The sequence below is a fragment of the Sitophilus oryzae genome, unplaced genomic scaffold (genome assembly GCF_002938485.1).
Source record: "Sitophilus oryzae breed Bouriz unplaced genomic scaffold, Soryzae_2.0 scaffold_1356_pilon_pilon, whole genome shotgun sequence".
NCBI lineage: Eukaryota > Metazoa > Arthropoda > Insecta > Coleoptera > Curculionidae > Sitophilus > Sitophilus oryzae.
In genome coordinates this window covers 1,179,213-1,206,973 of record NW_022146011.1, presented here as the reverse complement: position 1 = coordinate 1,206,973, position 27,761 = coordinate 1,179,213, and the positions used below count along the sequence as shown (strand labels likewise).

At 32.7% G+C, this 27,761-nt stretch overlaps 1 protein-coding gene across 2 annotated transcripts in view; it reads right to left on the bottom strand.

Moving 5' to 3' along the window:
- LOC115875246 (xanthine dehydrogenase-like) overlaps nucleotides 1-27,761 on the bottom strand; it is a 31,899-nt gene that overhangs the window by 3,376 nt on the left and 762 nt on the right. Inside the window, exons 3-20 of one of the 2 annotated variants that reach the window (XM_030890666.1) lie at nucleotides 18,809-18,978; nucleotides 16,775-16,899; nucleotides 13,975-14,132; nucleotides 13,637-13,852; nucleotides 11,061-11,287; nucleotides 10,903-11,005; nucleotides 10,717-10,847; nucleotides 7,683-7,979; nucleotides 7,376-7,544; nucleotides 7,091-7,323; nucleotides 6,839-7,031; nucleotides 6,566-6,749; nucleotides 6,175-6,397; nucleotides 5,949-6,105; nucleotides 3,292-3,485; nucleotides 3,076-3,234; nucleotides 349-477; nucleotides 145-275 (exon numbers count right to left, since the gene is read on the bottom strand). In XM_030890666.1, coding sequence (XP_030746526.1) covers nucleotides 145-275; nucleotides 349-477; nucleotides 3,076-3,234; nucleotides 3,292-3,485; nucleotides 5,949-6,105; nucleotides 6,175-6,397; nucleotides 6,566-6,749; nucleotides 6,839-7,031; nucleotides 7,091-7,323; nucleotides 7,376-7,544; nucleotides 7,683-7,979; nucleotides 10,717-10,847; nucleotides 10,903-11,005; nucleotides 11,061-11,287; nucleotides 13,637-13,852; nucleotides 13,975-14,132; nucleotides 16,775-16,899; nucleotides 18,809-18,978 — 3,199 coding nt within the window. The remainder of the gene's footprint in view (nucleotides 1-144; nucleotides 276-348; nucleotides 478-3,075; nucleotides 3,235-3,291; nucleotides 3,486-5,948; nucleotides 6,106-6,174; nucleotides 6,398-6,565; nucleotides 6,750-6,838; nucleotides 7,032-7,090; nucleotides 7,324-7,375; nucleotides 7,545-7,682; nucleotides 7,980-10,716; nucleotides 10,848-10,902; nucleotides 11,006-11,060; nucleotides 11,288-13,636; nucleotides 13,853-13,974; nucleotides 14,133-16,774; nucleotides 16,900-18,808; nucleotides 18,979-27,761) is intronic. The other variant, XM_030890667.1, reaches the window with a different exon arrangement.

The window sequence follows — 27,761 nt, the reverse complement described above, 5'->3', positions numbered from 1 at the left end:
GACGGCTGTTATCAAAATGTTGCAATATTTTTTTTTAATTTTCAAAGTTAAATAACCCCGTTATTATTAATTTATATTGAAAATGATCAAGAGAAAATTTTTAAAAAGAGATGCTTTAAATTTATTTCAATTTAGACAACTTACAATCCATTTGAACTCAAATTGACATTTGCTGCATAACACAACTGTATCAGTTCTTTCCAACTAGCGTTTGGATTCTTGTCTTTAATGGGTTTAATACGGTCTAGAAGCACATCGCAAGCCTTCAACAATGCCTATTAAATATAAAAAAAAACATATTCTTTATGGTATATTTATTCAAAAGGTTTGAAGTTTTTGGTTACTTACAAAAACAACTCCCTCGGAAGTTAAGCTAGCCCCAGAAGGGAAATTATTTGGAGTTATCACGTTGTAACTGGGTTTCACTGAAACCTGTTCCATGGGTATTCCAAATTTGTATGCACAGACTTGGGCAACCTGAAAAAAATAACGTCGCTTTGATAAAAATACTTAAATGAACTTATATACAGACTGTCCCGAAAAAGCCGACACCTAAAATTACATGATCTTTAAAGTTTAATACTATACGATTGAAAAAAAAACGGCGTCAAAGACGGCTGGGGATTTCAGTGGTGCTGAATCCTGTATTTACTCTTAATAAGTTATCCGTTCTCGAAGTGTTTCCAAAAATATTGCGGCAACATTTGTCCCAAAAGCGGGTCAGGTATCAACAATTCTTCTTAAAGATTAAAGAACTGTTACTGCTGATTGGTGCATATCTATTTGTTTCCCAGAAGTATTTGCGTTTGAGTTTCGAAAAACCAACCCTCAACAATGATCCTCCACCAAGACAATGCAAGTTTTCACACAGCTTGAAAAACTATTGAGTTTTTCAAGCAAGGCAACAGCGAATGGTTGGACCATACTCCATACAGTTCGTTGACGTTCTGTTAAAATGACATTATCACAAAACATCCCCCTTTAGAACTTCATCTGTCATGTTAAGAAATGAAAGTAAATAATAAAGCGCCTCTCGTGTTTGTTGGCACTCAAAAAATTTCAATTAATGCCTGTATATATTTTTAATATATTTTTTAAATGTACATTTTTTTAATTGTAAAGTCATATATTACATTTAAATGGCATATATTACATAACAATTATGTCAATTACAGGATTACAACCAGGGTTCGGAAAACTACATGTTACTTTTAAAAACTACATAAACTACATTACATGTAGTTAATGTAATGGGTGTAGTTTATGTAACCTATGTATGTAACTTTCAAATATCAAAAGTTTGAGGTGAGGTTATAATAAGTTGAAGCTTTAGAAAACACCTGATGTATTTAAGAAAACAGAAGAAATATAGCTTTAAATATAATATTCACATCATATTTTTTAGACAACTCATAAAAAGGAAAATTATTCATAATATCAATACATAGTTTATTAACGTAGTTTTCATGTAGTTAATGAACGAGGAAAGACGTAGTTTTTGAAGAAAAACTACACGTAGTTAATAAGGTAAATTACGTCTTAATTAACTACTTCCGAACCCTGATTACAACCTTGTTTTCTAACATTTAAAAAAAACGAATTATAAAATATCAATATATGTATATTTGTCATAGGTATGAAAAAAGTAAAATATAAAATGGACAAACGCTTACTTACGTTGCAATAAAACTTCCACTTTTAGTTTTGCAATCCAAACGCAATATTTCTATTTCACAAATAAAAATATCCGACAACACTAAAATCACTGAAACTTTCGCGGCTGACAACGAAAACTGAAAAATATAACGGCACTTTTTGTTTTGGACATGCATATCAACATTACGCTGTACTATTATGTGTTTGTTGTTGAACTAATATAAAATATCTAATTATAACTTATTTTAACTACTTTTGACAATAACTAACTTTTTGTTATCAAGATGACATTTAGACGGCAACTGACATATATGTCATAATATTTGAATCATAAATATGTATGTAATATAATTTAAATTACTATAATGCAACTTTATACTAAGAAAACATTTATACATTCACAAAATACAACAAAGGCTAATAATATAGTTTGAAAACAATGAATAATGAATTAAAATTGAAAAAGTTAAGCGCGACCCCTTGTGTCAAAATTAGATGATTAAATTTTCGCAATTTTTACACCATTTGATGACCGATGGCGCCTCTAGTGTTTGTTCGGGCGGTTGGGCTTTTACTCCCGCTTATGGCCATTAAAGAAAAAGTTCTAAAGGGGGATGTTTTGTGGATGTTCTGTTAAAATGACATTATATCCAAGTTAAACTTCAAAATTAACAATTAACTACCTGATAACAATTACTTAATAAGGTAAAACGGGTAAAACCAACAAGCCCCAAGCTTTCTGTATGTTTATTTTTAATTTTTACGTACGTTATGTTTATTTATATTATGTTCTTTAAAATCAAAGAAGCGATTGCCATACATTACTAACATCTACAGATGCATGAGCGATACATTTATTTTTATTAGATTGTATTAAAAAAGCCTCTTTTATTTTGCCCTGTGTTCCGTGATGTAAAATTTATCGTGTCGTATTCACATGGTATTTTGTTTATTACATTTTTTGTTTGTTGTTCTGTATTCATTGGTTTAGTATGTGATAAAATTGATCTAAGTGTATTTTGTGTTTTGAAAGATGTTCGTATGTTATACTGTTTTCCTATATCCTTCTTATTTTTTCCGAAATGCCTCGTATGTATGGAATTGTAAGTTGTATATATTGTGTATTGTTATCATTGTGTCTATGATTTGGGGTTTGTATTTCGTTTAATGTTTTGTCAATAAAATATGGTGGATAGTCGTTTTTATTAATGTATTTTTTAAGTGGTTTATATCCCTATTTAGTGAAATGTCGTCTGAACATATTATTTTTGCCCTATCATATAAACTTTTTATAACACCTTTTTTTACACTTATACTGTGATTAGATGTGAAATTTAAGTATCTATCTGTATTTGTGGGTTTTCTGTTTTCTAAAAGTTTCTTGAGATAATCTAGAAATTCTAGTTATCTAGTTATTACCTTTGTATTAACTCCTTGGCCCATTTCAACACCACCATGTGTAACTGCAACTCCCCCATCCAGATGGTAAATGGATACCAATGTCATGTGACTAACGACTACGTCCATGTCCCATCTCATCGGTACCAAACTCAAGCCTTTCTTTTTCCATCTATTAGCCTAAAAGCGTTAATTTTTTCTTATTTATGGTAATACAACAAAAAATCAGAATCCAACCTGATTATACAAAGTTATATTGGATTTCCTGGCTTGGATATCGTCAGTTTGATCGATTTCTTTGCAAATGTTCAACAAAATAGTGTTGTTTTTCGAATCAAGGTTCGCCTGACGAACAGATACAGGGTCTAGCTTCAGTTCGTGAGCTATATGGTCCATGATCGATTCTATACAAGTTACTGCCTCACAATTTCCTAAAAAAGTACTTCATACAGGCCGTATTTTGTAGTTTGTCTTTATATAGGGTGGTCCAAATTGTATTCCGGAAACTTTGCCAGCATATTCTGCAAATAAAAATAAGTAAAAAAGTTCGTATAAATGTATGTCCTAAAATGCTTAGTTCCGGAGATACAGGGTGTAGAAGTTTCATTTTTATTTCGATTTTTTCCAAATAATTGCTGAAGTAACGTCAATATTTGAATGAAAATTGGTGTCTGGGAGTTTTTTTGACATGAGAAATTTGATTTTGATGTCAATATGACTCCTGTTTATAGGGGGCGCCACCTACATGTGTTTTAACTGTTTTGAGGAGTAATAACTTTTCGTCCGTACCTGTATAAAACTACCGAGTGAAAAAATATACATTTCCGTGATTTTTTACGTAAAAAATACGTCTCTTGATAAAAATCGCTACGAGCAACCGTTCTCAAAATATTTAGAATGGAAATCGGTAGTCAATATATGTTATTGACAAAAAAATAAACATATTGTTACGGATTCCGTGGGCCCACTAATTTAAACTCACGATAAAATACTTAACGAATTTATTTTCTCACTTTATACAGATTTAGATTTATACTAATTACAACACACAATTAACTATTTATAAAATTCCTTCGCCAAATTGTCACGATTCACAATCTAAAACGCGGTATTTTCAAACTTCAAACGGGCCCAACTGCCAAGCGCGGGCTTTATATACTCTAATAACGGTTTCTGAAACCTTCTATTTCTAGAATTCTGTTGTATTTCTTTTACTTGCTAGAAAATTATTTTTAGATCATCGATATTTTCCACTAAATCTCAGAGATGGCGCGCTACTCAATTCGCAAGGTTTCTTGACAATGTAGGCAACCAGAAATACACATTGCCGTTTAGTTTCTCGCTTCTCCGACAGATGGCGCCACATACTTGACAATATCACAGCATTGTGTTGTTTTATGGTGGGTTCATACAAGCAAATAAAATAAAATAAGAATAAAATAAAATAAAATAAGAAAGTTGGTTATATGGGATACCGTACATGCGTTCATACAGCCAAATAAAATAACAAATAAAATAAGAAGTCTTTATCTTTTAACTTCTTGTTTTATTTTATGTGAAAACGGCTTTGCGCAAGCTTAATTCTAACCTACAAATATTTTCAGTTTGGATTTAATTTATTTTATAATTTCACATAAGTAAAATTTATAATATAGTAGGCAACGAATAAATAAATATACTATAAATAGTAAAATTACTATAAACATTTTGTGTTATGGATTGTGACAAAGTGCATACTAAGTGCCCACGATTTTGTTTATTAATTATTTTAAAGCAAAATATGGAAGTACTCTAAAAAGAATGCTTGCAAAAGGTGATGCTGGGACCTGCTGTTCTTAAAAATGCATTATCCGAGTATTTAATACGATTTATACAGTTAATTTTCTATACTGCATACATATAAGGTGTTTAAATAAATAAACTAAATAATGAACGTTTTGCATTCGGTAACCAATAATGCACGTGTGTGTATTATTGGTTGCCGGATAAGGACTAATAACCATGACAAGGGCTACAATGACGTCACAAAGCGAATAGTTTTCGCATGCACCTGGCGGACACTTTTGGCTGAATGAGCAGTCCTATTAGGTTAACTGTTCTTGTGCTGTGACAATATGTTGAGTACATACTTAGTTATTTGACTGAAATCATTTTGGGATCATTTTACTAAATCTAATTAATAATAAATTTTCCTAAATTATCAAAATGATGATAAAACAGTTGCTGTTGAACTTTTGGCACAAAAACATTTCAAATTTATGATTGCAGTCTAATAACTACTTAGTCAACAAATTTAATTTATGTTAATTACAGAGGTATTCATAATTTCGATTCCAAATATCTCGAGAACCATTACTCGTAGCGATTTTTACCAAGACACTTTTTTTAAGCAAAAATCGTCGTAAATGTATGTTTTTTTACTCAACAATTTTATACAGGTACGGACGAAAAGTTATTACTCTTCAAACCAGTTAAAAAATATGTAGGTTGTGACCCTGGCGCCCTCTACAAGCAGGAGTCATATTGGCATCAAAATCAAATTTCGCATTTCAAAAAACTCCCAGGCACTAATTTTTCATCCAAATATTAACGTTACTTAAAATTATTTGGAAAAAATCGAAATAAAAATGAAACTTCTACACCCTGTATCTCCGTAACTAAGCATTTTAGGACATACATTTATACGAACTTTTTTACTTATTTTTATCTGCAGAATATGCTGCCGAAGTTTCTGAAATACAGTTCGGACCACCCTGTATAACAATGAAATTTTTAGTTTCATTTTTTTTTCAAGAGGCTACACCATAATTGGAAATGTATGAATAAGCTCAAAATGATGATCATTAATTTTTTTTTGTTTACTGTTGTACTATGTAGAATTTCTTTAATCATACCTGGTGCTCTAGTAAAACAATTTGCTGGATTATCCGTAGTAACATAGTATGTGTCGTATCCAAAATAATCTCCTATGTAACAATTCTGGAACTGTCCTACAATCAGTAATTCTATGGATTCATTACCCCCCACACCAACATCACTGTATATATCAGCCTTAAACAAATTTTTCATTATTTATTAATAAAATCTTTTAAAATAAAACTGTTAATATATTTTTGTTACCTTTAAGTACTGAATGTTTCCAGAACTGTTGACTCCAACTTCGTACTGGCATAGACAAGGAAACCTTTTGCCTATTATGTCCATGTTGTCGTTGAAATTCATCCAAATCCTCACGGGTTTGTTCAGTTTCGAAGCTGCCAATGCAGCTGCTGATGCGATCAAGGCTGATCGGCTAACTTTAGCTCCAAAACCACCACCCAAACGTCTTACAATAACGCTGATCCTGTCAAAATATTTCCATCAAAAACATTTAAAGAAATGAGATCATAGCAAAAACAAAACGTAAAAAATGCCAAGTCTCACAATGCAGTTTTTTCACTACAACAAGGTATGAGATGTCATGTAGAATCATGTTAGTTATTTTTAGTACGTTTTTTTTGGTTAATCTTACTTTTGTGAGGGCATGTTCAAAACTTGAGAGATTGCACCTTGTACTTGGTCCATCCATTGTGTGGATGCAAAAACATTCAGTCCATCTTCAGTAGGAACTACCAGACACGTCTGAGTTTCCATGTGAAAATGGTACTGACCTCCTACGTAGGTTTCACCTTTAATAACTTTTTTAATGTCTGTACCTTTTTGAAGAAACACATTTTTAGTAATAATAAACAGTTAACTTGTTAATATAAACTATCCAATCCCCAACTGTAATGATATAAATTACCTTTGCCTTTCGGTATAAACGAAGTCTTGTGATTTACACGACTAGTAGCATTCCTTGACAAAACATCTCTTATATTAATGTAAGGAGCTTCCTTAGGTGCTGTAACACTTATTTTTACTAAATTAGCTGCAATGGTAGCTGTTTCGTGGTCCACAGCTACCAAAATCCCGACTGGTTGCGAATAGTACTTGACCTGAAGACAAAAATCATCTTTTAGTTCCTTTAGTTAAAAAAAAAAAATGTAGTACTTACAGTTCCACTACAAAACACTTCTTCTACTATATTCTGAAAGCAATTTGGAACAGCAAAGCTATTAACACCCGGTATATCTTTGGCAGAAAAAAAGGCAACTACTCCAGGCTGTGCCAGAGCAACCTGGGTATCAATACTAGTAATTGTAGAACCAGGTACCTTCTTTGCTTGAACCAAAATAGCGTGGAGTTGATTAGGAAGATCGGGAATATCCAAAACGTACTTTGCTTGACCTGTAAAGGTTTATTTTATTAAGGAGTTTTTTAATGTTTATTGTTATAGTACCAGAAGTTTGAGCCAATGCTTCTAGTTTGATCATTGGTTGAGTTAAAGGATATAAACTTTGGTTACTGTAAATTTGTTGAGTTCCTTTTGAAACAGATCGGGAGAGTATAGTACCACCGCTTCGATTTTTTAAGCTTAGTAGGGTCGTTGGGGCTATACTTAGGACGTACTAAAGAAAAAAATGTGTATTTATTAATTAAAGAACATAAAGATTATTTAAAAAGGGCGATTTTGAGCAAATCTAAGATTTGTCGTGGATAAAATGCTCCTAGAAATACTATAAAGTTATAATACAAATATAATGTACCTTGTAGAATAAATTTATAGCTAATTGTTTACGAAATTCTGGCTTGGGATCTGGTAGTACCCAATCAGGAACAATTTCAGCATCTAGAGCTTTAAAAGCAGCTTGCAAAGTACTATTATCAAATATTGCTTTTCCTTTGAGTACAGTCTCTGCGTTTTTGGCATGTACGAAGTTAGGGTTGATGCCTCCATAGACTATTCGGGCTGTTTGTACCTTTTTTGGAATGGAATATGGTACGAAACGCAGTAGAAATCCCGCGTTGACCATAGCATGCGCGTTCTGGGCTCTCGGCATGATCTATGAAAAATTAAGCAAAAAAATATCAGTAACTTGGATTTAAAAAAAAATTATGTGTGCACATATTTGGAGTAAAACTTCTTACTAACAGCTATTAAATTGAAGGATTTGAAGAAAATGTTTGAAAAAGTGTACAGGGTGGCGCCTCTCATACTCCCCGGAGGCTACTAGGAGAACGACAGTTTGTATTGAAATTAAATTTTGTGAGCATATGTAGGTTAATTCAGAGCACTTTTTAAAAATATAGAGAGTTCTACAGGGTGTCCCCAAAAAAAGTTACATATCAAAGTTGTGTTTTTTTGTAATGGAACACCCTATATATTAATTGATTTTTGGATTCTGGTAGAAAAATAAAGGTGAGTTTTATAAGAGAAGTATATGACTAAAATGTAAGGTTTTTGGTTTGGTTGATATTTAACATTTTCTAGAAATAAAAACATTTTTTAAATTACAATAAAAGCTACCTAAATTGGAATTTACCCGGTATAGCCTAATATTTAATTATTAACTACCTATTGTACAATTTAAATCGAATTAAAACTTGATCCAAAAAGTTATACAGGGTGAGACAAAATTAATATTGAACATTGCTCACCTTTAAAAGCATGTTACTTTTTTATTTTAAATGGAACACCCAGTATATTGTTCCGATATTCAATGGAGAATTCATGTCTCTTCAAAATACTATTAAGGTTGCCTACCCCTCAAACAAAGATTTTCCTAGATATTTTCATTTACATGATTTGATCTGATTAGATCTTTATTATTTGATAAAATCTAGGTGGCTGTGATATGTCTGACGTTACTTCAACATAGCTGTCTAATTTGTCCAACTTTATCAACTAGTTATCATTTTGTGTCAGTTAAATCAAAAAAATTTCTCAGAAATTTGCCGAAAATGCAAACATGTCCTACTTCAGAGAGAACTGATATGATTCTATTAGTTGCTGAATGCAGTGTGCATTCACCAATTAATAGAATACTTATCTAGTCTGGAGTTTTTTTTTATGAGGATATGTTAAAGACAGTGTTTACAAAACTCGACTAACTACTGTCGACAACATGAGAGGAATTATTATAGCTGCTTTTCCAGGTAGAACTCCACATATGCCTTTTAAAATGAAAAGATCCTTTTGAAAAGACAATCATTTTCTGTAGTTAACAGGAAAGAAAGCATTTTGAGCATTTAATTTCATCTAGCTAATTTTTGTCACATAATTATAAAAATTATAAAAATTAACAAAAGGTATATCACACAGCCACTCTAGATTTTTACAAATAATAAAGATCTACTGACGCAACATCATAAAAATTAAAATATCTAGGAAAATCTTTGTTTGAAGGGTAGACAACCTTAATAATATTTTGAAGATATTGTTACGGATTCCGTGGGTCCACTAATTTACACTCACGATAAAATACATAACGAATTTATTTCTTTCTCACTCTGTACACACAATTTTATACTAATTACAACACAATTTATGCAACTACTATTACTCTAACGATTCTGGCACCTTCGCTAATTAATTCACAATTTAAAATGCGGTATTATCAAACTTCAGACTGCCAACTGCCCCTGGCGAGTGTTTCTGGAACGTTCTAAAGAATTCTGTAGTTTTCTTTTACTTTCTGGCGAATTCGCCAGGTTCCTCAATGCACGTTGCGCTTATATAGCAGTAATGCAGTTATGCAACTAGTAATACAGTTTAGCGCTACATACACCTTGCGTAAAAAATAGTTTTTTACATATAAAATTGTAAAACTTGAAAAATAAATTCGTTATAATAATGCTTTTATTATTCACTATTCTAATAAAGAATATGCGTTCCTTCGGAAACTCTCTATTTATTTATTTAGTAATGCTAAAACACTCTATTTTAAAAGCCGATTAGAGACAATAGTATGATTCATTGGAAAGCAAAGTAAATATTTGTGATGAAGTAAAAATGTGATGTAAGAGGAGGCTTAGCTTACCGGCGCGCGGCGGGTCAGCCAGTAGTAGACGGGACGGCCGGCTGTAAAGTAGTGTTGTGTTGTGTTTTGTCACAGAACTGACATTTGGAGGTTGCGAGTCTTATGACTAAGGTTGCGAGTCCTTTTGACTATTAAGGGTACGAGTCTTTTGACTATTAGGATGCGAGTCTTTATGACTATTAAGGATGCGAGTCTTTTTGTCTATAAAGGATGCGAGACTAAGGTTGCTTTGGTTAGGTTAGGTTAGGTTGGGTTTTTATAACTATTAAGGATGCGAGTCTTTATGACTATGAAGGATGCGAGTCTTAGTCTAACCAATAGATCCGAATAATATTTGAATTAAATGGAAGATATGGAATGGGATATATTGAATAGAATACCAGTGGCTAGGGGGCGGAGTACCCCCGGGTGAGTTTTACTATTTAACTATCAATTTTATCCAGATCAGTAAATGTTTGTTTTGTTATTTTCATGTACAACAAGAGCCTGCTTGCCTATTTGAGGTGAATTTGCATTGTGAGACCCGGTTGAGTAAAGCTTGATTTTCATGCATCCGTTGTCCGACGATACGTTGATACGATATTAATTTTATTGGTTGAATTTAAGGACATTGATTGGTTAACCGTTTCTAACCAATCGAAATCTTTAAATTAAACCAATAAAATTAATATCGTATCAACGTATCGTCGGACAACGGATGCATGAAAATCAAGCTTAAGCCCCAGAAATAAGCGATTTTACAAAATATTTAAAGACGTACTTTATAGCTGGTGTATGAATATATGTTGCTATCGTAAGCATTGAGAATAATTTGCTTCATAACTTTTTTGTTCATGTCAAGTTTCAAAAAGTCTTGGGGTGAAACCATAGTTGTATTCCCCTCCAGATCAACTAAAAACAAGATATTGCAATACCTATTTAATAAAATAACAAATAAAACGAATACCTATAACCAGAGTGGCATCGGCTGTTTCTAGAATAAGAAATATGTCAGAAGGAAATTCTTGATGTTGATGCTTGGTCATCAAATTCCCGGCTATAGTCCCGATCTAAAATCAACTTAAATCAACTTTAAATAAAGAAAAAATCAAGATATTGTGATACATTTCTAACAGGTACATGAGCTACTAGATCGATATGATCAGCCATTTTACTTAAATACGAAAATTGAGCTTTCTGTGATGCGATTTCTTGAAATTTTTGTATCGTGAATGTCAGTGAACAATTTGCTCCCAATATAACGCTATCGTCGCTCACGCTTGATGAAGTCAACTCACCAACACTGGTGATATCTATGTTGACTTCTGGGAAAGAATTTGGCCAATATACTCCTAAAAAAATATTTTATCATGATGTAAAACGTTTTTAATATACAGGGTGAGCCACTGAAAACTTACAATGGCTATAATTCTTAAACCAAAAAAGATATTAAAAAAATAAAAATACCGTTTCTATAATATCGAGGGGGAATATATATGACGTATTTTTTGGACCACCCCGACCTACCCCTTAGGCGGCACACCTACTCACTTGAAAATCTTAAATGGCAACACCCCACTTGTGGCGCCTTTTTGGAAAGTCCATGAAAAATGCTAAACGGTGATCATAAAGTTTTTAGGGTGAAATTGAAAAACTACCCCTTACACGAAAAATTAGGCGGACATTAATGAAAAAAGTGATTTTTTCAGCATAAGTTACAAATTGGGACCCAGCTTAATGAGGCAAATGAGGTATTTTTCAAGCCACCCCGACCCACCCCTAGGTGCCACCCACTCACTTCTAATCTCAAGATAGCAATACCCCACTTGTGACACTTCTTTGGAAAGCTAATTGAAATTGCTAAACGATGATCATACAGATTTCAACTTCTGTCTTCTTTCAACAATTACTGGTAAGTAGTGATAAGAAATGTAGGTTTGACAATTTGAAAGAAATTTAAAATGATAATTTATTTTAACAATTGCTCAAAATGACAGCCGTTTTGTTCCATACAAAAATACAAACAATTTTCAAATTCTTCTCTCACTTTATGGAAAGTCTCTCTCGGAATATTTCGACTGCCGCAATTCTTGCAACAAATCTGGTTTTGTCTTGTAGACTATGGATTTAGTGTAACCCCACCAGGAAAAGTCTAAAGGAGTGAGATCAGGTGACCTTGGCGGCTACTCGATTGGACCCCTTCTGCCAATCCATTGCCGTGGATAATATCTATCCAACCACCGCCTTGTGACAATAGAATAATGCGGAGGGGCTCCATCTTGCTGAAAGTGTATGAGGTTTTCATTAAGAGTTAAATTTCCTTCCAAATCTCTTTGATTTTCAACCTCATTTACAATGGCTGGCTCTATCAAATTGTTCAGCATTTCCACATAAGCATCACCAGTCAAATTTCCGTCGATGAAAAATGGACTTATAATTTTATCGCCTAGTATTCCGCACCAAACATTGAGCTTTTGGGGATGTTGGGTGTGTCCTTCAACAACAATATGCGGATTCTCATCGCTCCAGTATCTGCAGTTCTGCTTATTCACAATTTCGTTTAAAAAAAATGAGCACTCATCACTAAAACAAATATTTTTAGTAAGTGAAGGTTCCCTTCGAATTTCCTCCGTCATTAGTTCACAGAACTGAATCCTTCTATCTGGATCGTCGTCGCCAAGTTCCTGCAGAATCTTCATTTTGTAAGGATGGAATTTGTGCGTTTTCAATACTCTCCTGACAGATGTTCGAGGTATACCTGTGATTGATGCCAACTGGCGTGTTGATGCTTCTGGATTGACCGATACCTGACCAGTAACTTCCATCTGCATTTCTTCATTCAGTACCCTGGGCCCTGTCCTTGTTTTATTTTTGACCGACCCAGTTTCTTGAAACTTTAAAATCAAATCTCTAATATAAACGTGACTTACGTTTTTGTCCGGATTTCTCTCATTGAAAGCACGGGTCGTTCTCAAATAACACATACCTTCAGCACCATAAAGAAAAACTATTTGAATCCTTTCTTCCACAGTATAAACCATTTTTCTTTCAAATAAGCGAATCAAATAAACGTTTAAAATACCACCAAATTTGCTAACGATTGAAAATCGATAGAAGACAGTGCAAAAACGCAAAGATATGCCGGTTTAAGATTCCTGTTTGTTGAAAGTAAAAAAATAGATGATAAGGAAGAATTTGCGTTATCGCAAAATTAGGCTGTAAAAACATCTTTGTGTTGCCTTTTTTATTATCTACATTTAAAAATGGCATTGATGAGATTAGAAGTGAGGGGATGGCACCTAGGGGTGGGTTGGGGTGGTTTAAAAAATGCCTCATTTGCCTCATTTAGCTGGGTCCCAAATTGTAACTTATGCTGAAAAAATTACTTTTTTCATTAATGTCCACCTAATTTTTCGTGTAAGGGGTAGTTTTTCACTTTCACCCTAAAAACGTTATGATCGTCGTTTAGCATTTTTCATGGGCTTTCCAAAAAGGCGCCACAAGTGGGGTATTGCCATTTAAGATTTTCAAGTGAGTAGGGGTGCCGCCTAAGGGTTAGGTCGGGGTGGTTCAAAAAATACGTCATATTTATTCCCCTTCGATATCATAGAAACGGTATTTTTTATTATTTTTGATATTTTTATTGGTTTAAAAATTATAGCCTGTAAGTTTTCAGTGGCCCACCCTGTATTTTTTTATACCTCTTGCAGTGTTTCCTCCAACTAACTGATATGTTTTTGATCCAACTGTTTTCAAGGTATTGAGTAAGTCGCTTAGTGTGTACACTTTAATCCACTTCGATTCTCCCAGTTCAAAATAAACCGGAGCTTTTTTACAGTTTCTCGTACAAACGTCGACACATTTGGATTTTTTACAAGGTTTGGCGTCTTCAATATCCTCTATTTTGTTTTTAGGATCTACAAAACACCTTTTATTTTCAAAATTTGCATCATTTAATTCAACTTAGGCCAGAAAAAAGACCACATAATATTCTTTATTTCAAAGTCAAACGTGGCTTTTAAAAATAAAAATAAATTACCAGCATCAGAGGCTAGTGTTTTGAAAGCTGTCAATATGGGTCTGTACCCTGTACATCTGCATAGGTTTCCTCCAAAGGAATTTTCAATTTGAGCTTGTGTTTTTGGTCCGGATTCTAGTAACGCGTACATGTTCATCACCATGCCAGACGAACAAAACCTAAACATAAACATTAATATCTTATCTTAGGTCATTGCGAATTGCTAGAAAATCCTTTGTTACTATTTTTCGAAGCTTCTAAGGTTAATATAGATAATTATTAGCAGATTTGTTATTATTGTTATACTAGGTGGTCCAAACTATATTCCGGAATCTTTGGCAGCATATTCTGCAGATTAAAATAAGTAAAAAAAGTTCGTATAAATGTATGTCTTAAAATGCTTCGTTTCGGAGATACAGGGTGTAGAAGTTTCATTTTTATTTCAATTTTTTCCAAATAATTTTAAGTAACGTTAATATTTTGATGAAAATTTCACACCTCTACTTTTCAACCAATAACATGCTTTAATGTTGACTAGTTACCATGGCAACTGAAAAAATTTCCGGAAATTTTTTCGAGGCGCCACGAAACTTTAGTGGAAATTTTTTGACAGTTGAAAAGGTAAACATAAGATCTACAATCATAATGTGAATGAACTACAATGTCTATATATTGAAAACCCATTTGAGTTTTAGCATTTGATGTAACTAAGGTTGGTAATATTTTTTATTTAAGGAAATATGTTAGATATACCTACATATGAATTTCTTCGAAATTGCCATGTTCTAAAAAATATAGTTCTGCCGCCTTTATTTAACTAAAGCTGGTATTTTTCTATTTAACGAAATATGATGGATATATCTATATGATTTTTTTAGAATTTATTTCATGTTGAATTATCTTCAATGCCAAATCTTTAATGATATCGACTAATATAGCAAAATAATAACGAAACACATTTAGTAATTATAGGTTTTATTAATATTAAAAACACAATTATTGTAAATGTTTGTAGGCTGGCTTGAATTGGTGGTTTGAATCTGGGTATTTTCTGTTTTATTTTGCATTGTGCTCTGATCATGATTGAACTGGCTAGTACTTGATGAAATGCTCCTCATGGATTCAATCATCTGTTGATGATGTTCAGCGTCCAACTGTAAGTAAGGTTTGATCGACTGACTATTACTATGTCCAGTAATTTTAATGAGCTGTTGTTCACCAACTCCTTTCTTGGCCAAATTCGAAACAGCTGTTGCTCTTGCAGAATGATTGGTTATTTTAACTTTTTTAGTGTCAATTCCTATATCTGAAGCTGCTGATTTAAACCATGAAGATACAATGTTCTTACCAACTGGGCTATTCTTGTACCATCCTTTCGAATTGGGTTGATTCCAGTATGGGTTTGGTGTTAAGAATAGTCTGTCGGTTTGAATAAGATTTCCCCTTTTTTCCATCAACTTTCTAAACAAGCGAACCGGACACATTTGTGGATTTTCGAAATTTCTAATCAACCATTTACTATCCGACAGTTTTTTAGAACCACCTTGTGTGGTTTTAGAGAAAATTGGATTATATTCTATCCGACCTTTTGGGTTTCCGAAATTATCAGTTTCTTCTTTGAAGTATTGGATACAAGCAGAATGTCCTTCCCCTCCTCTCCATGCCAGCTCATGTGAAACTATGTGAAAAAATTTACGCTGCAACCCATCTGGAGTATTTTCATCCCACATTTCAATAATTTTTTTGTATTCGTCACTGGTTAAGGCTGAAGCACTCACTTTTCTTTTTGCTGAATCTCTCTGTAGTATTTTGCGCTTAGCATCGCGTGCAGCTCTGGCGGTCACAAATTCCACATCAGAAAACGGATTAAATTTTATTTTATATTTTTCGTAATAAATTTCTTGCAACTGCTTAGCAGTAGAGTTCCACATCACTTTGACCACACTTTCCTTATAATCTTCAAAATTTTTCTTTTTCATATTAAATGCGTAGTCCTCCAGTATAGTAGCCAGCTGTACTACACTCATACACTCATGAATATTATACGACTTTTCATCACAAAATTCAACAAACTGTTTCCATACACTTGATTTTGATTTTCGGGTGTTATCTGGTTTTATATTTTCAATTTCTTCTTTAATGACTTGTTGGTTTACTTTTCCAAATCGCGACATTTCGCTATACACTTCTTACTCTACGTACAGACGTTTTAAAACTAGTAATAGCTTAATGACAGAATCGCAAACAAAAATGACAAAACACATAATATGTCAAAAAACATCAATACCTTTGGCCAACTTAACAAATTGAAATTATTTTAAAATGTCATGTTGATTAATATTTTTTTTTCAAATTTAGGTGTAAATTTTCTTACCGAATACCACGCAAGCTTAAATTATTCCTGGAAATTTTCTTTCGGGCACGAATATTTTAGGAAAATTATCCCTCGTCTTCGACTCGGGATAATTTTCAAAATATGCGTGCCCTCAAAAAAATTTCCGAAAATAATTTAAGCTCTTGTGATATTATAAGTGAAAATTGGACTCTGGGAGTTTCTCGACATGAGGAATTTGATTTTAATGTCAATATGACCTACTACTTGTAGAGGGCGCCACCTACATATTTTTAAATGGATTGAAGAGTAATAACTTTTCGTCCATACCTGTATAAAACTACTGAGTAAAAAAATAAACATTTTCGTGATTTTTTACGTAAAAAATGTCTATTGTCTATATTGCCGATTGTTTAAGGTCGCCTAATAAGGATTCATCCCCATAAAGCTTTATCACTGCAATGAAAATTCTAAAAAACACTGACTTACCCACATTGAGAACCATTATTATCAGCCAGAGTTTTCTGAATTTTATGATAACCAATGGTCGGATTGCCTATTCCTTCATTGGTAAGAATTTTCCAACCATGGCATTGAAATACCGAAACCAAACACTATAAAAAATAAACATTATAGTGCAACAATCTTTTGCACTTATTTTTTTACACCCTCAGTATATAGGTATACAGGGTGTCATTGAAATGGTGTAAAAAAAATCGGGGGGTGATAATACTCCAAAAAATAGTAAAAAAAGTTCCCATAAGTATAGGGCGGAAAATGCATATTAAGGGAGTTAGAGGCACTGAAAGGGTGAATTTAAAAAACGCTTGTTTTAAAATTGTAGGCTTAAAAAACGAGATATAATTTCGCAAAAAAATCCTCTGCCCTAAATTTTGACCCTAAATCAAATGGCGATACTAAAAAATTATTTGGAAAAGCGGAAAGGGTAGTTTTTGCAAGTATAGGGTTTATTTCGTGAATAACTTTTTTGGGGTTATTTTTTTTGCAACGTGGGTTCATTTTTTGAAAACTACATACTTTTTCCTACAAAAAAGATACTCTTGTTGCACATCGCCCAGAGCGATGGTTTTCGAGAAAATTGAAGACAAAGAGTTTGCTCTGATGCGTTGCTAACTGGTTAATCAACATAAACATATGAAAGTGATTGCGGTTCAAAAGTAACCAAGCAGTTATCAAATAATTAATTGAAAAATCAAAATTTCATGATTTTTAAAACATCTTATTGCTTTAAAAAACGAAATAATCCAATTACCAAAATTCCTTATTAAAATAATGCATTCCTTAATTCATTCATAGTAAATGTTCAAAGAGACCATCATTCATTTCAATGTAGACATCTGATCTTCTTCTCTACGATCTGCGTAGATACCCTGTGGAATATCCTTGGTGTTGTCCGAATTTGATTGGAACAATCAATAATGCGTTGCCGTAGTTGCTTTTCAGTATTGTTACGTTTTTCGTCGGTTCCGTGTGGATAGAAAGTCACAATTTATTTAAACACTATTTATTTAACACTAATTAACAAAAACAATAACGATAAAAGACTTATAGAACTATTTACAAACGATTTATAACTAAGAATTTATTTTGAATTTTAGCGCGTCAACTGCACATGTATATTTATAACTGCCCCCTGTAGGCCACAGCCGCCGGCTTTTATACCGACAGGTAAAGAACTCTAGAATAGTCCATAGATCGTTAGGTGCGTAGAGAAGGTTTTCGAATGTTCTCGTATGTACTAGTCCATTCCAGTGGGACTCGATTTTTCTCGAACGAATGAATCATTACTGTGTCTATTCTTTAATGCGATGTTAAGGTCATCTGAGGGCGGGACATATAGTTAGGTTAGGTCGAGTCCACACGGGTCCGCAACAGTATTAATCGGCACTGAGCAAACCAATTTTTTTTAAAACCAAAAAAGTCTATTTCGTTTTTAAAGCAATAAGATGTTTTAAAAATCATGAAATTTTTTTTTCCAATTAATTATTTAATAACTACTTGGTTACTTTTAAACCGCCATAACTTTCATAAGTTTAGGTTGATTAACCGGTTAGTAACCCATCAGAGCAATCTCTTTGCTTTCAATTTTCTCGAAAACCATCGCTCTGGGCGATGTGCAACGAGAGTACCTTTTTTGTAGGAAAAAGTATGTAGTTTTCAAAAAATGAACCCACGTTGCAAAAAAAATAACCTCAAAAAAGTTATTCACGAAATAAACCCCTACCCTTGCAAAAACTACCCTTTCCGCTTTTCCAAATAATTTTTCAGTATTAGGGTCAACATTTATGGCAGAGATTTTTTTTTCGAAGTCTTATCTCATTTTTTAAGCCTACAATTTCAAAACAACCGTTTTTTAAATTCACCATTTCAGTGCCCCTAACTCCCTTAATTTGCATTTTCCGCCCTATACTTTTAGGAACTTTTTTTACTATTTTTAGGAGTACTATCACCCTCCGATTTTTTTTACACCATTTCAATGACACCCTGTATACACATACTTACAGAATTTATAGCTAGAACTTTTTTGGTTCCATTGCTGTCCAGCATTTCTGCCGCCACGATACACGTGCCACAACCTCCTTCCAGGCACATTTTTTTCGTGGCTGTGAGGTGCATGTTGTCTCTGAGATAGGTATTGAGGGTTGTATCAGGAGGAACATTTTTAATTGCAACTACAAGTAGAAAAAAAAACACTTTTGAAGAGTTACTTATTTAAAATTATTTTTCTTTATTTTACACATCAATTAAGATTTTTTTTTAATTTTGACACTAAAAACATTTAAAGGTGCGTATTCATTATCCGAACGAACGAACGAACGAACGAATGAACGTGCGGTATATTTAGACGGGGACCGAACGCATGCGGCCGTTCGTTCGTTCGTTCGTTCGTTCGCTCGACCATCCGTTTCGAGTCGGTACATCAAAGGCGTTCGCCAACAAATGCCTCCGGTCTTCTCGTGCGGTCCCCGTCCATACCACTAGCGTACATTCGTTCGTTCGTTCGTTCGTTCGTTCGTTCGTGCGGATAATGAATACGCACCTTTATATGCCAAATAAAAAAAATGGCGCCGGGAGGCACGTATAGCATAGCCACCCATACTAAAATTTGTTAATAAAAAGTTGGTATAATATTATGCAGTTCTTTTAGTTTTAAAGTAAAAGAAATTTTCCAATTTTTTTTTATTTGAAAAACTGCCACTTTGACTGATTTTGATGTTATTACAAATTTTGTTGCAAATATTGTAATGAAATATTTTAGAGCAGACAACAAACCTAGCTTGTTAAAAGTTTGTCATGTGTTTCCGCCCTTAAATTGTTTTTTTTTCAAAAGATCGTAAAAACTGTTTAGAATGAAGGACCCGTTTCTCTGGGAAAAACTAAATATTTTTCTGTTGGGTTTAAAATCCCACGTCCATAAATTAATATAATACTTGCTTTTAAACAGCTAGAAACGACTAGCATCAATCATTATAGCTTTAAAACCCTAAATTTTAACTTCGAGATTATATAAGCAAAACCCCTAGAAAGCAATAAAACTCTAAGACCCTTCTCACGATCAGGATAGACCTCCCACGGGCCAATACAAACAGATTTTGGATAAAAACAAGTATAATTGTTAATTTAATATTAAAGTAAAGTTCACGTAATGATATTCTGAAAGTTAAGGACTGTCCTCCTTTTTTATCCAAAACATCCAAGAGTATGTGAAATAAATAAACATATAAGATAAAACAGTGGAATCTAATGAAATCAAATTATAAATGTGATTTGTTTGGTTTTTTTTTAAGGACAGACCTTTAAATATACTTTAGTTAGGGTTAGATTTAATCATGTGTAATTGTGTTTACGGTAATTATAATATTTACACGGATATTAGTAATAATTTGGAAAATAACGTAGAAATGGTCATAGTAACTACATCTGTGATAAGTAGGGCGAACTAGACCGGGAACGACAGGGTAGTTGAGGTTTTCTCAGACCAATCAGGCGGTTCCTGAAAAGCGAACCCGGAGAGGATTTGAGAATGGCTCGGCTTTTGGTGGTTCCCTATTCTTTTTACCCGCCCATTTTAGATATTTCGAGGTTTAGGAAAATAGATTTTTGGATCAGTTCGGTACTGACTTTTAAATTAGACGGTCGAATTTTCTCCGTGTAGATCTTATATTATCCAGTGGTTTCTTTTTAATAATTTTAGTAAGTTTTTGATTTAAAGATTTTCTTAAATATTCAATTCTCAAGTTAGGAAATTTTAAACATTTCATGTATAAAGATTTTTATTTTGTTGTTTTAGATTTTCTTTAATATTTTTTATTAACGATTTAAGACTTTCTGTTTGTTCTAAAGGCTTTAGTAAAAGTTAAATGTCATCACACAAATGATTATTTTGCAATTGTTCTTTTTATTAAATTCTAATTTAAATCCAATTGTTCAGTTAATATTCTTTTTGACATATTAATTTTCAGGCAACGAAAATTCTAAGAGAGATTTGAATTGTATGCTAATTTTAGATAATTTAGATTAGACTAATAAGAAGAATATTTTGTATTTTTAACTTTATCACTTCTGAATTTTAATATCATTCTTTAATTATTTTTGATTAAATTTCTTTCCTTTTTTTATATTTCGTTAATTATAAATGTCTTGCTAAATCTTTTTCTTTATTTTTATTTATTTATTTTTTTATATTAAATATATAGTTAGGTGTTGTGAAAATTCGGCATTTTATTTCTTAATCTCACCTTTTTACTAAAATATTAAAACTATTTAAAAGAACACTGTGATAACCGGTCGAGTGGTTTAATCTAAAGAATGAGTCCAAGACCGAAGCGGTAGATCTACATGGGGACCAATGAAGTCTTCGACAGGTTCTTGTTGTTGATGAAATGCTGACGGATGTTGACGTAATAAGGTAAGTGGCAATATAGTTTATAGTAACTTAATTTAGAAAGAACTCTTACCATAAAAGTGCGATACCTTAATTTCTATTTTTAGCTGGCTATATTTTGTTTTTTTATATATAAACGATAATCTATATTTGCGTTCTGAAAAGACGGTGTTCTCATTAATTCAAGTTCTGCCTACCGCTCAATAAATTATTTTAATTATAAAAATTATATAAAGGCCACACTATCATGATAACGGACAAAATCTTGAAAGTTTTGTCACAATATTATTCCTAATTTTAAATTGAAAACCGCGTTTCGCTAGCTACTGTAATTTTGGAGTTACGATTTTTTAAAGTTTTTAACCCCCTCCCATACCCCCTTACTAGGGAATGCAATCCCGCAAATGCGGGATCCCTCTGTGATTCCGCGGAATCAAAGTTGCGGGATTTACCGTGCGGGATCTGATAAATATATTTTTTGAACACCCTGAATACATCGGTCCAAATTTATACAGGGTGGCCCATCGAAAACGTTCCGCAAGGCATAACGGCCAGGGTAATTTTTTTTTTCAAAAAATTCAAAAACACGTCAATTTTGTTTGTGAGGGGGACAACTTTTGCCCCCAAAATGATTGCAAAATCTTCAACACTCTAAGCGGGGGTGTCATCCCCCATTTTTTTTCAAATGGGGAGGGGGGTCAAGTGGTACTGCAATGAAAAGGGCTTTCTATTCTCTATACTTCCCGCTTCGAAAATCGGTAGAGTCACTGAGAAAATATGAAGGATTGAAATTTGAAAAGTTTATTAAATAAGGATAAATTCCTTCGACCAATTTTTTTTGTTATTATTTCTAGATGTTTACGCATCTTTTCACTTGCCACAACGTTGAATGATCACCCATATAGCACGTCCAAATGAAACTACGTTTCTACAAGGGAGACACATGAGAAACAAAATATGTTAAAGTGAATCTAAGTGTTCATCTAGTTCTAACATATACATATGAGTTACACGCAGGTTTATATTTATAGAATTGTGTGATACAGTGTTTACTAGTTGTATACCGTATGTACTCAAGATTCTAAAGAGTTTTTTGTAACGTAACAAATAATTATTAAAATGATGAAATCTGACGTCGGTACATGAGACATACAATGTATAAGTCATATGTATGTGTGATACTTCGTATCATAGTTGTACCTATAGTACACACCTTGTAAAAATATGTGACGTATACACATAATATAAATATCTATATAGACACTTTGTAATCGTGTACTGTTGTGTCTACATTCTAGCACATGAAATGAAGGTGTGCGCATGCGCGGATAGCCTCAGCGTAGATACACCGACCAAGTGTATCTTATGTCCTCCTCTCCTTTTCCTTTCTAGGGTAGTATGTGTTAGCAGCCATTATATTGTTTTATCATTCGGAGCTCTATATAAATGTTCTGTTTGTGTGTAGTTTAAAAAGAGATTTTAAGGTAAGGACAAGTTTTAATTACCTTGTTACACCTTCCTAAGAGTATTATTAATATTATAGCAGCTACTCTTCCCTTACTCGATACCCAATTTACCAAATTTTGACTCCAATGAATGAAAACTCCAAATATTCTCATATAATGATAAAGAGGTTAGCTGAGTTAACTCTGCAATATTATAATTTTTTAATTTGGAAATAATAAAAATCTAAATGGACCAGAGAAAGAAAGATTTAAACACTTCAAAGAACTTCTTACACTGATATTCGGTAAGTTATGGATGGATCAATATACAGATATGTTTAATATTCAATAATCAGTTTCATATAAAATTTAAGGGTGAGATTGTTAATCTGGAAATAAAATACAACAAAGTACAACAGAATGCTCGATGAATGAGTATGCTAACAAACCAACTGCTTGGAGGGAAAAGAGGAGAAAAAAAAATGACTAAACGAGGTCCACCAAATCGTGGCGATATACCAGTGTTTATTATTTTAGTATGTTGTTATACTAGGTACTTATATTTTTAATACATTTTGATACAAATTCTGTTCTTTTACAGTGTTTTCTTACTTCTGGTTTCTGCAGAGTAAATAATTATTATTATTGTGTTATTTGCGCTATTGCATTCCATGATATAAAGAAATATAAGAATTTTATTTTTTAACCACTTAATCCATTTTATGGAAGAAAAATGGTACATCTAATACAAAACAAAAATGGAACAATTTTAAGGCTACTTCTCTTGAACTTACGATCGAAATACTTTTGGAAAATACAAAGTTTTGTCCTAATTTTCGTTCTAAAAGGATATAATTGGTATCATTGAATAAATATTTCTTAAAAAGAACGAAAAGTTAGGCATTAAAACTTGTATTATGTTATATAACAATTTGGTGTTTGTTTTAAATTTTTTGTTTTAAGGAAAATACGTTTTTTTTTTCGAAAAATATGCATTTATAGTCATACATTTGGTCCTAAATGGTACAAAAGGCATTGTACATTTTGCATAGGCCCACAATACAGGGTGACCCATCGAAAACGTTCGGCATGGCGTAACGGCCAAGGTATTTTTTTTTCAAAAAATCCAAAAACACGTCCATTTTGTTTATGAGGGGGACAACTTTTGCTCCAAAAATGATTGCAGAATCTTCAACCCTCTAAGCGGGGATGTCATCCCCCAATTTTTTTCAAATTGGAAGGGGGGTCAAGTGGTACCGCAATGAAAAGGGCTTTGAAAATATGAACGATTGAAATTTGAAAAGTTTATTTAAACATTTATCAGAGTAAATGATAAGGATAAATTGCTTCGACCAATTTGCTGTTTTTTCTTATTATTTCTAGATGTTTACGTATTTTTTCACTTGCCACAAGGTTGAAGATCAGGTGCGGTAATTGCTAGATAGCTGTTCTGTGATATGTGCGTTGAAGTTCTTCTCAATATCGTTAAACTTTTTAACAGTTATGGTGTACTCACTTGCAGAAAAAGTGGAAATAATCGAACTTTATTTTAAAAATAATGAATATGGCAATCGGGTTGTGCAGATATTCAATGAACGATCCTTCCTGACAAACGCCTTTATGGCAAAATTGTTCGCGAGTTAGTAGCAAAATTTCGTGAAACTGGTTCCGTTATGAATAAAAAGAGGCAGAGGGAAAATCCTGTAGTGAATGAAGCTATGGAGGTGTTCGTATTGGGCCAAGCTGCCATGGATAGTACGCTGAGTACAAGAAAATTAGCCAATGAGACCGGCGTGAATCGTACAAGCGTCCAAAGGATATTAAAAAAAACACAAGTTCCACTCGTACAAAATTCAGTTGGTACAAGAACACAACGAAGACGTTTTAAAATAAAGTAAAATAAAGTTTATTTTTAAAATAAAGTTCGATTATTTCTACTTTTTCTGCAAGTGAGTCCACCATAATTGTTAAAAAGTTTAACGATATTGAGAAGAACTTCAACGCACAAATCACAGAACAGCTATCTAGCAATTACCGCACCTGATCTTCAACCTTGTGGCAAGTGAAAAAATACGTAAACATCTAGAAATAATAAGAAAAAACAGCAAATTGGTCGAAGCAATTTATCCTTATCATTTACTCTGATAAATGTTTAAATAAACTTTTCAAATTTCAATCGTTCATATTTTCAAAGCCCTTTTCATTGCGGTACCACTTGACCCCCCTTCCAATTTGAAAAAAATTGGGGGATGACATCCCCGCTTAGAGGGTTGAAGATTCTGCAATCATTTTTGGAGCAAAAGTTGTCCCCCTCATAAACAAAATTGACGTGTTTTTGGATTTTTGGAAAAAAAAATACCCTGGCCGTTACGCCATGCGGAACGTTTTCGATGGGCCACCCTGTATTGTGGGCCTATGCAAAATGTACAATGCCTTTTGTACCATTTAGGACCAAATGTATGACTATAAATGCATATTTTTCGAAAAAAAAACGTATTTTCTTTAAAACAAAAAATTTAAAACAAACACCAAATTGTTTTTTCTAATTTCAATACAGATTAGTCGTACAGAGTTAAAATTTCGATTTTTTAAAAATTGTAAATTTTCGGTAAAAAAGATTCTTGACCAAATTTGTACACTATTATAAAACACCCTGTATACGAGAATTCGCTAAATATATTTTCGAAAACCACATAGCATCTTAATCACAATAGATGCATCTAAACCTGGTCCAAACTGCAAATCGGAGAGAGAAAAGAAGAGCATTTATTGTTTACAATCCCGCAATTTTGTGGATCCGCGGGATTTATTGCTTTTATCCCGCGAGTTTGCGGGATTGAGAATTTGGTGCGGGATTGCATTCCCTACCCCTTACCAACCCCCCAACCCTAACAAAAAGTAATGGCCAGATTCTCGGGTGCCACAGTATTTTTGAGCCAAATTTGGTTAAAATCGGTTTTTGAGTTATCGTGTCGGACAAACAGACAGACAGACACCATGAAAATATTTTGTATTTAGGTTATTTTTGGTCTTCTTCTGGTTTTAAGTCATTTATTATCAAAGATATTTAAACTCAAGAGATACAATTGTTTACCTTTTTCCTTCATCGGCCATTATTCTATCCTTATTTTCGCATCCCTCTTGCATTTGCAAGATTTACCTGTATATTGGTATTAGTATTCGATTAAATACCACAACCAATTATTAAGTAATAAATAATTTCGTTATATTTCTATAATATATTAAGTACATTAATTTGCTAACGTCAATTTTTTCATTTAATGCTTAACTGCTTAACTATTTTAAATTTTATAATGGAATAAAAATATCATGATCGTGTTTCTTTTAATAATAAAAAGCAGTTTGGCAACGTCAGTTTTAGAAATATGCCGGCGTAGTTAAACGGATTTCGTGGATGAATGAAAATTCCTAGATTCTCCTGTTGCGATGTTGCGATGTTGCTATGCCGCCGATCAAGCTCCGTATTCTTTATTTGCAGTATTATAGTATTTTTGCGTTATTTTGTGGACTTCTGTGGACATTAATTTGAAAATATGATGCATTCATGTATGGTGTACAAGAGAGTGTATCATTTAAATCCAAATTTAACTTTTCACCGGTAAATAAAAATAAGTAGGGTTAGGTATATTATTATATCCTTTTCTCTGTAGATCAGAGGCGGACCTAGACATAAAAAATAGCAGATTTCTAAATTATATTTATTTTTAGGATTATTTTTTAAATTGTATATTTATTAATTTATTATGTTTTTTAAATTATATATTTATTAATTAAATTATTTGTAGAAAAGGGTACATGGTATGTACTAATTACTAATAACTTAATAACAATTTCTGTACAAGAGCTAGCTCCGAACAGCTAACTTCCAAAAATCTTTCAGTTTCATAGCGCCACATTTGTGGAATAATATTTCTAATAACTTTAAATTTCAAACCTTTACAGATTATAAAAAAAAACAAATTAAAAATCATTTACTAAATTCATAACAATAAATCATTTAAAAAATTATAATTTCTTCGACTGATTTGTGAGGTTCTTGTTTTTCTGATATGCCCGTCATTGGTTGCTGTTCCGGTTACACTGTTTCGTTTTGCCTCTCTGCTTATCTCCGCTCATCCCTGATAAAATTATATTTTCACTTTTTTTATCTAATTTTTTTTTAATTCTGTTTATTTTTATAATTTAATTTATTTCTATTTTGTTTTTGGGGTCGCACCAATCTGGTTGTATCGGTTTTTTAATCGCGGTGCGATCCCTTTAGACACACATTTAGTAGTTGTAAAATTCATATAGGTATATAATAAATATACATATAATAATAAAGTTTTTATCAAAAATATGTGAAGTCTACAAATATTAGTTTTTGGTAAAATATTGTGTTACTAGGTTAAAATAACTATTTTATTTTGTTATTGCTAATAGAGGGAGTCTCATTCACCGGAGATGAACAAGGTTTGGAACAAGATATTGAAACTGCATTGACTAATACACCCAAAATTTAATATTTTATTTAATAAAATAAAGTAAAAAACGTTTATTGAGTTTTTTAATCGTTATTCTTATGTGAAAAGCCATCTTATAATAAAAAATTATGCCGGTTTTTATTTATTTCGCTATCCTCCCGCAACTTATTTTTTTCCTATTAATATCCTCCCTCAACTTTTTACAATGCGACAAATATGTAAGTGTTATTATTATTTTTTTAAATTTATTAAACAATTATTTTAATTTCCTTAAAATATTCTCGGTCGATCGGCACGCCACTGGAAATTGACCTCAACCGTCTAATCTTTGTAAACAACTACATTGTTGCCGTTGCGCCGATACCCTTTTCCCTTCTTTGTCCATTCTCTCTCGCACTCGTTGGTTTTCGCAAACCAATGTGTGATGAAAGTTTAGAGCGTTTTACGAATGGATCGTTGCATCTCCCGAGTTTAAATATCTTTGTTTATTATGGTCTACCGAAACTGGTGGAAGTTTGTAGATTTTTTAAATTTGTCGTAGGAGTATAAAATTTTGCGCAGAGATTCTTAAGTGACGAAAGTGGATACTCCGTTTTTAGAAATTTATCCCCTACGAAAGTAAAGTTATGGGGGTAAAAATT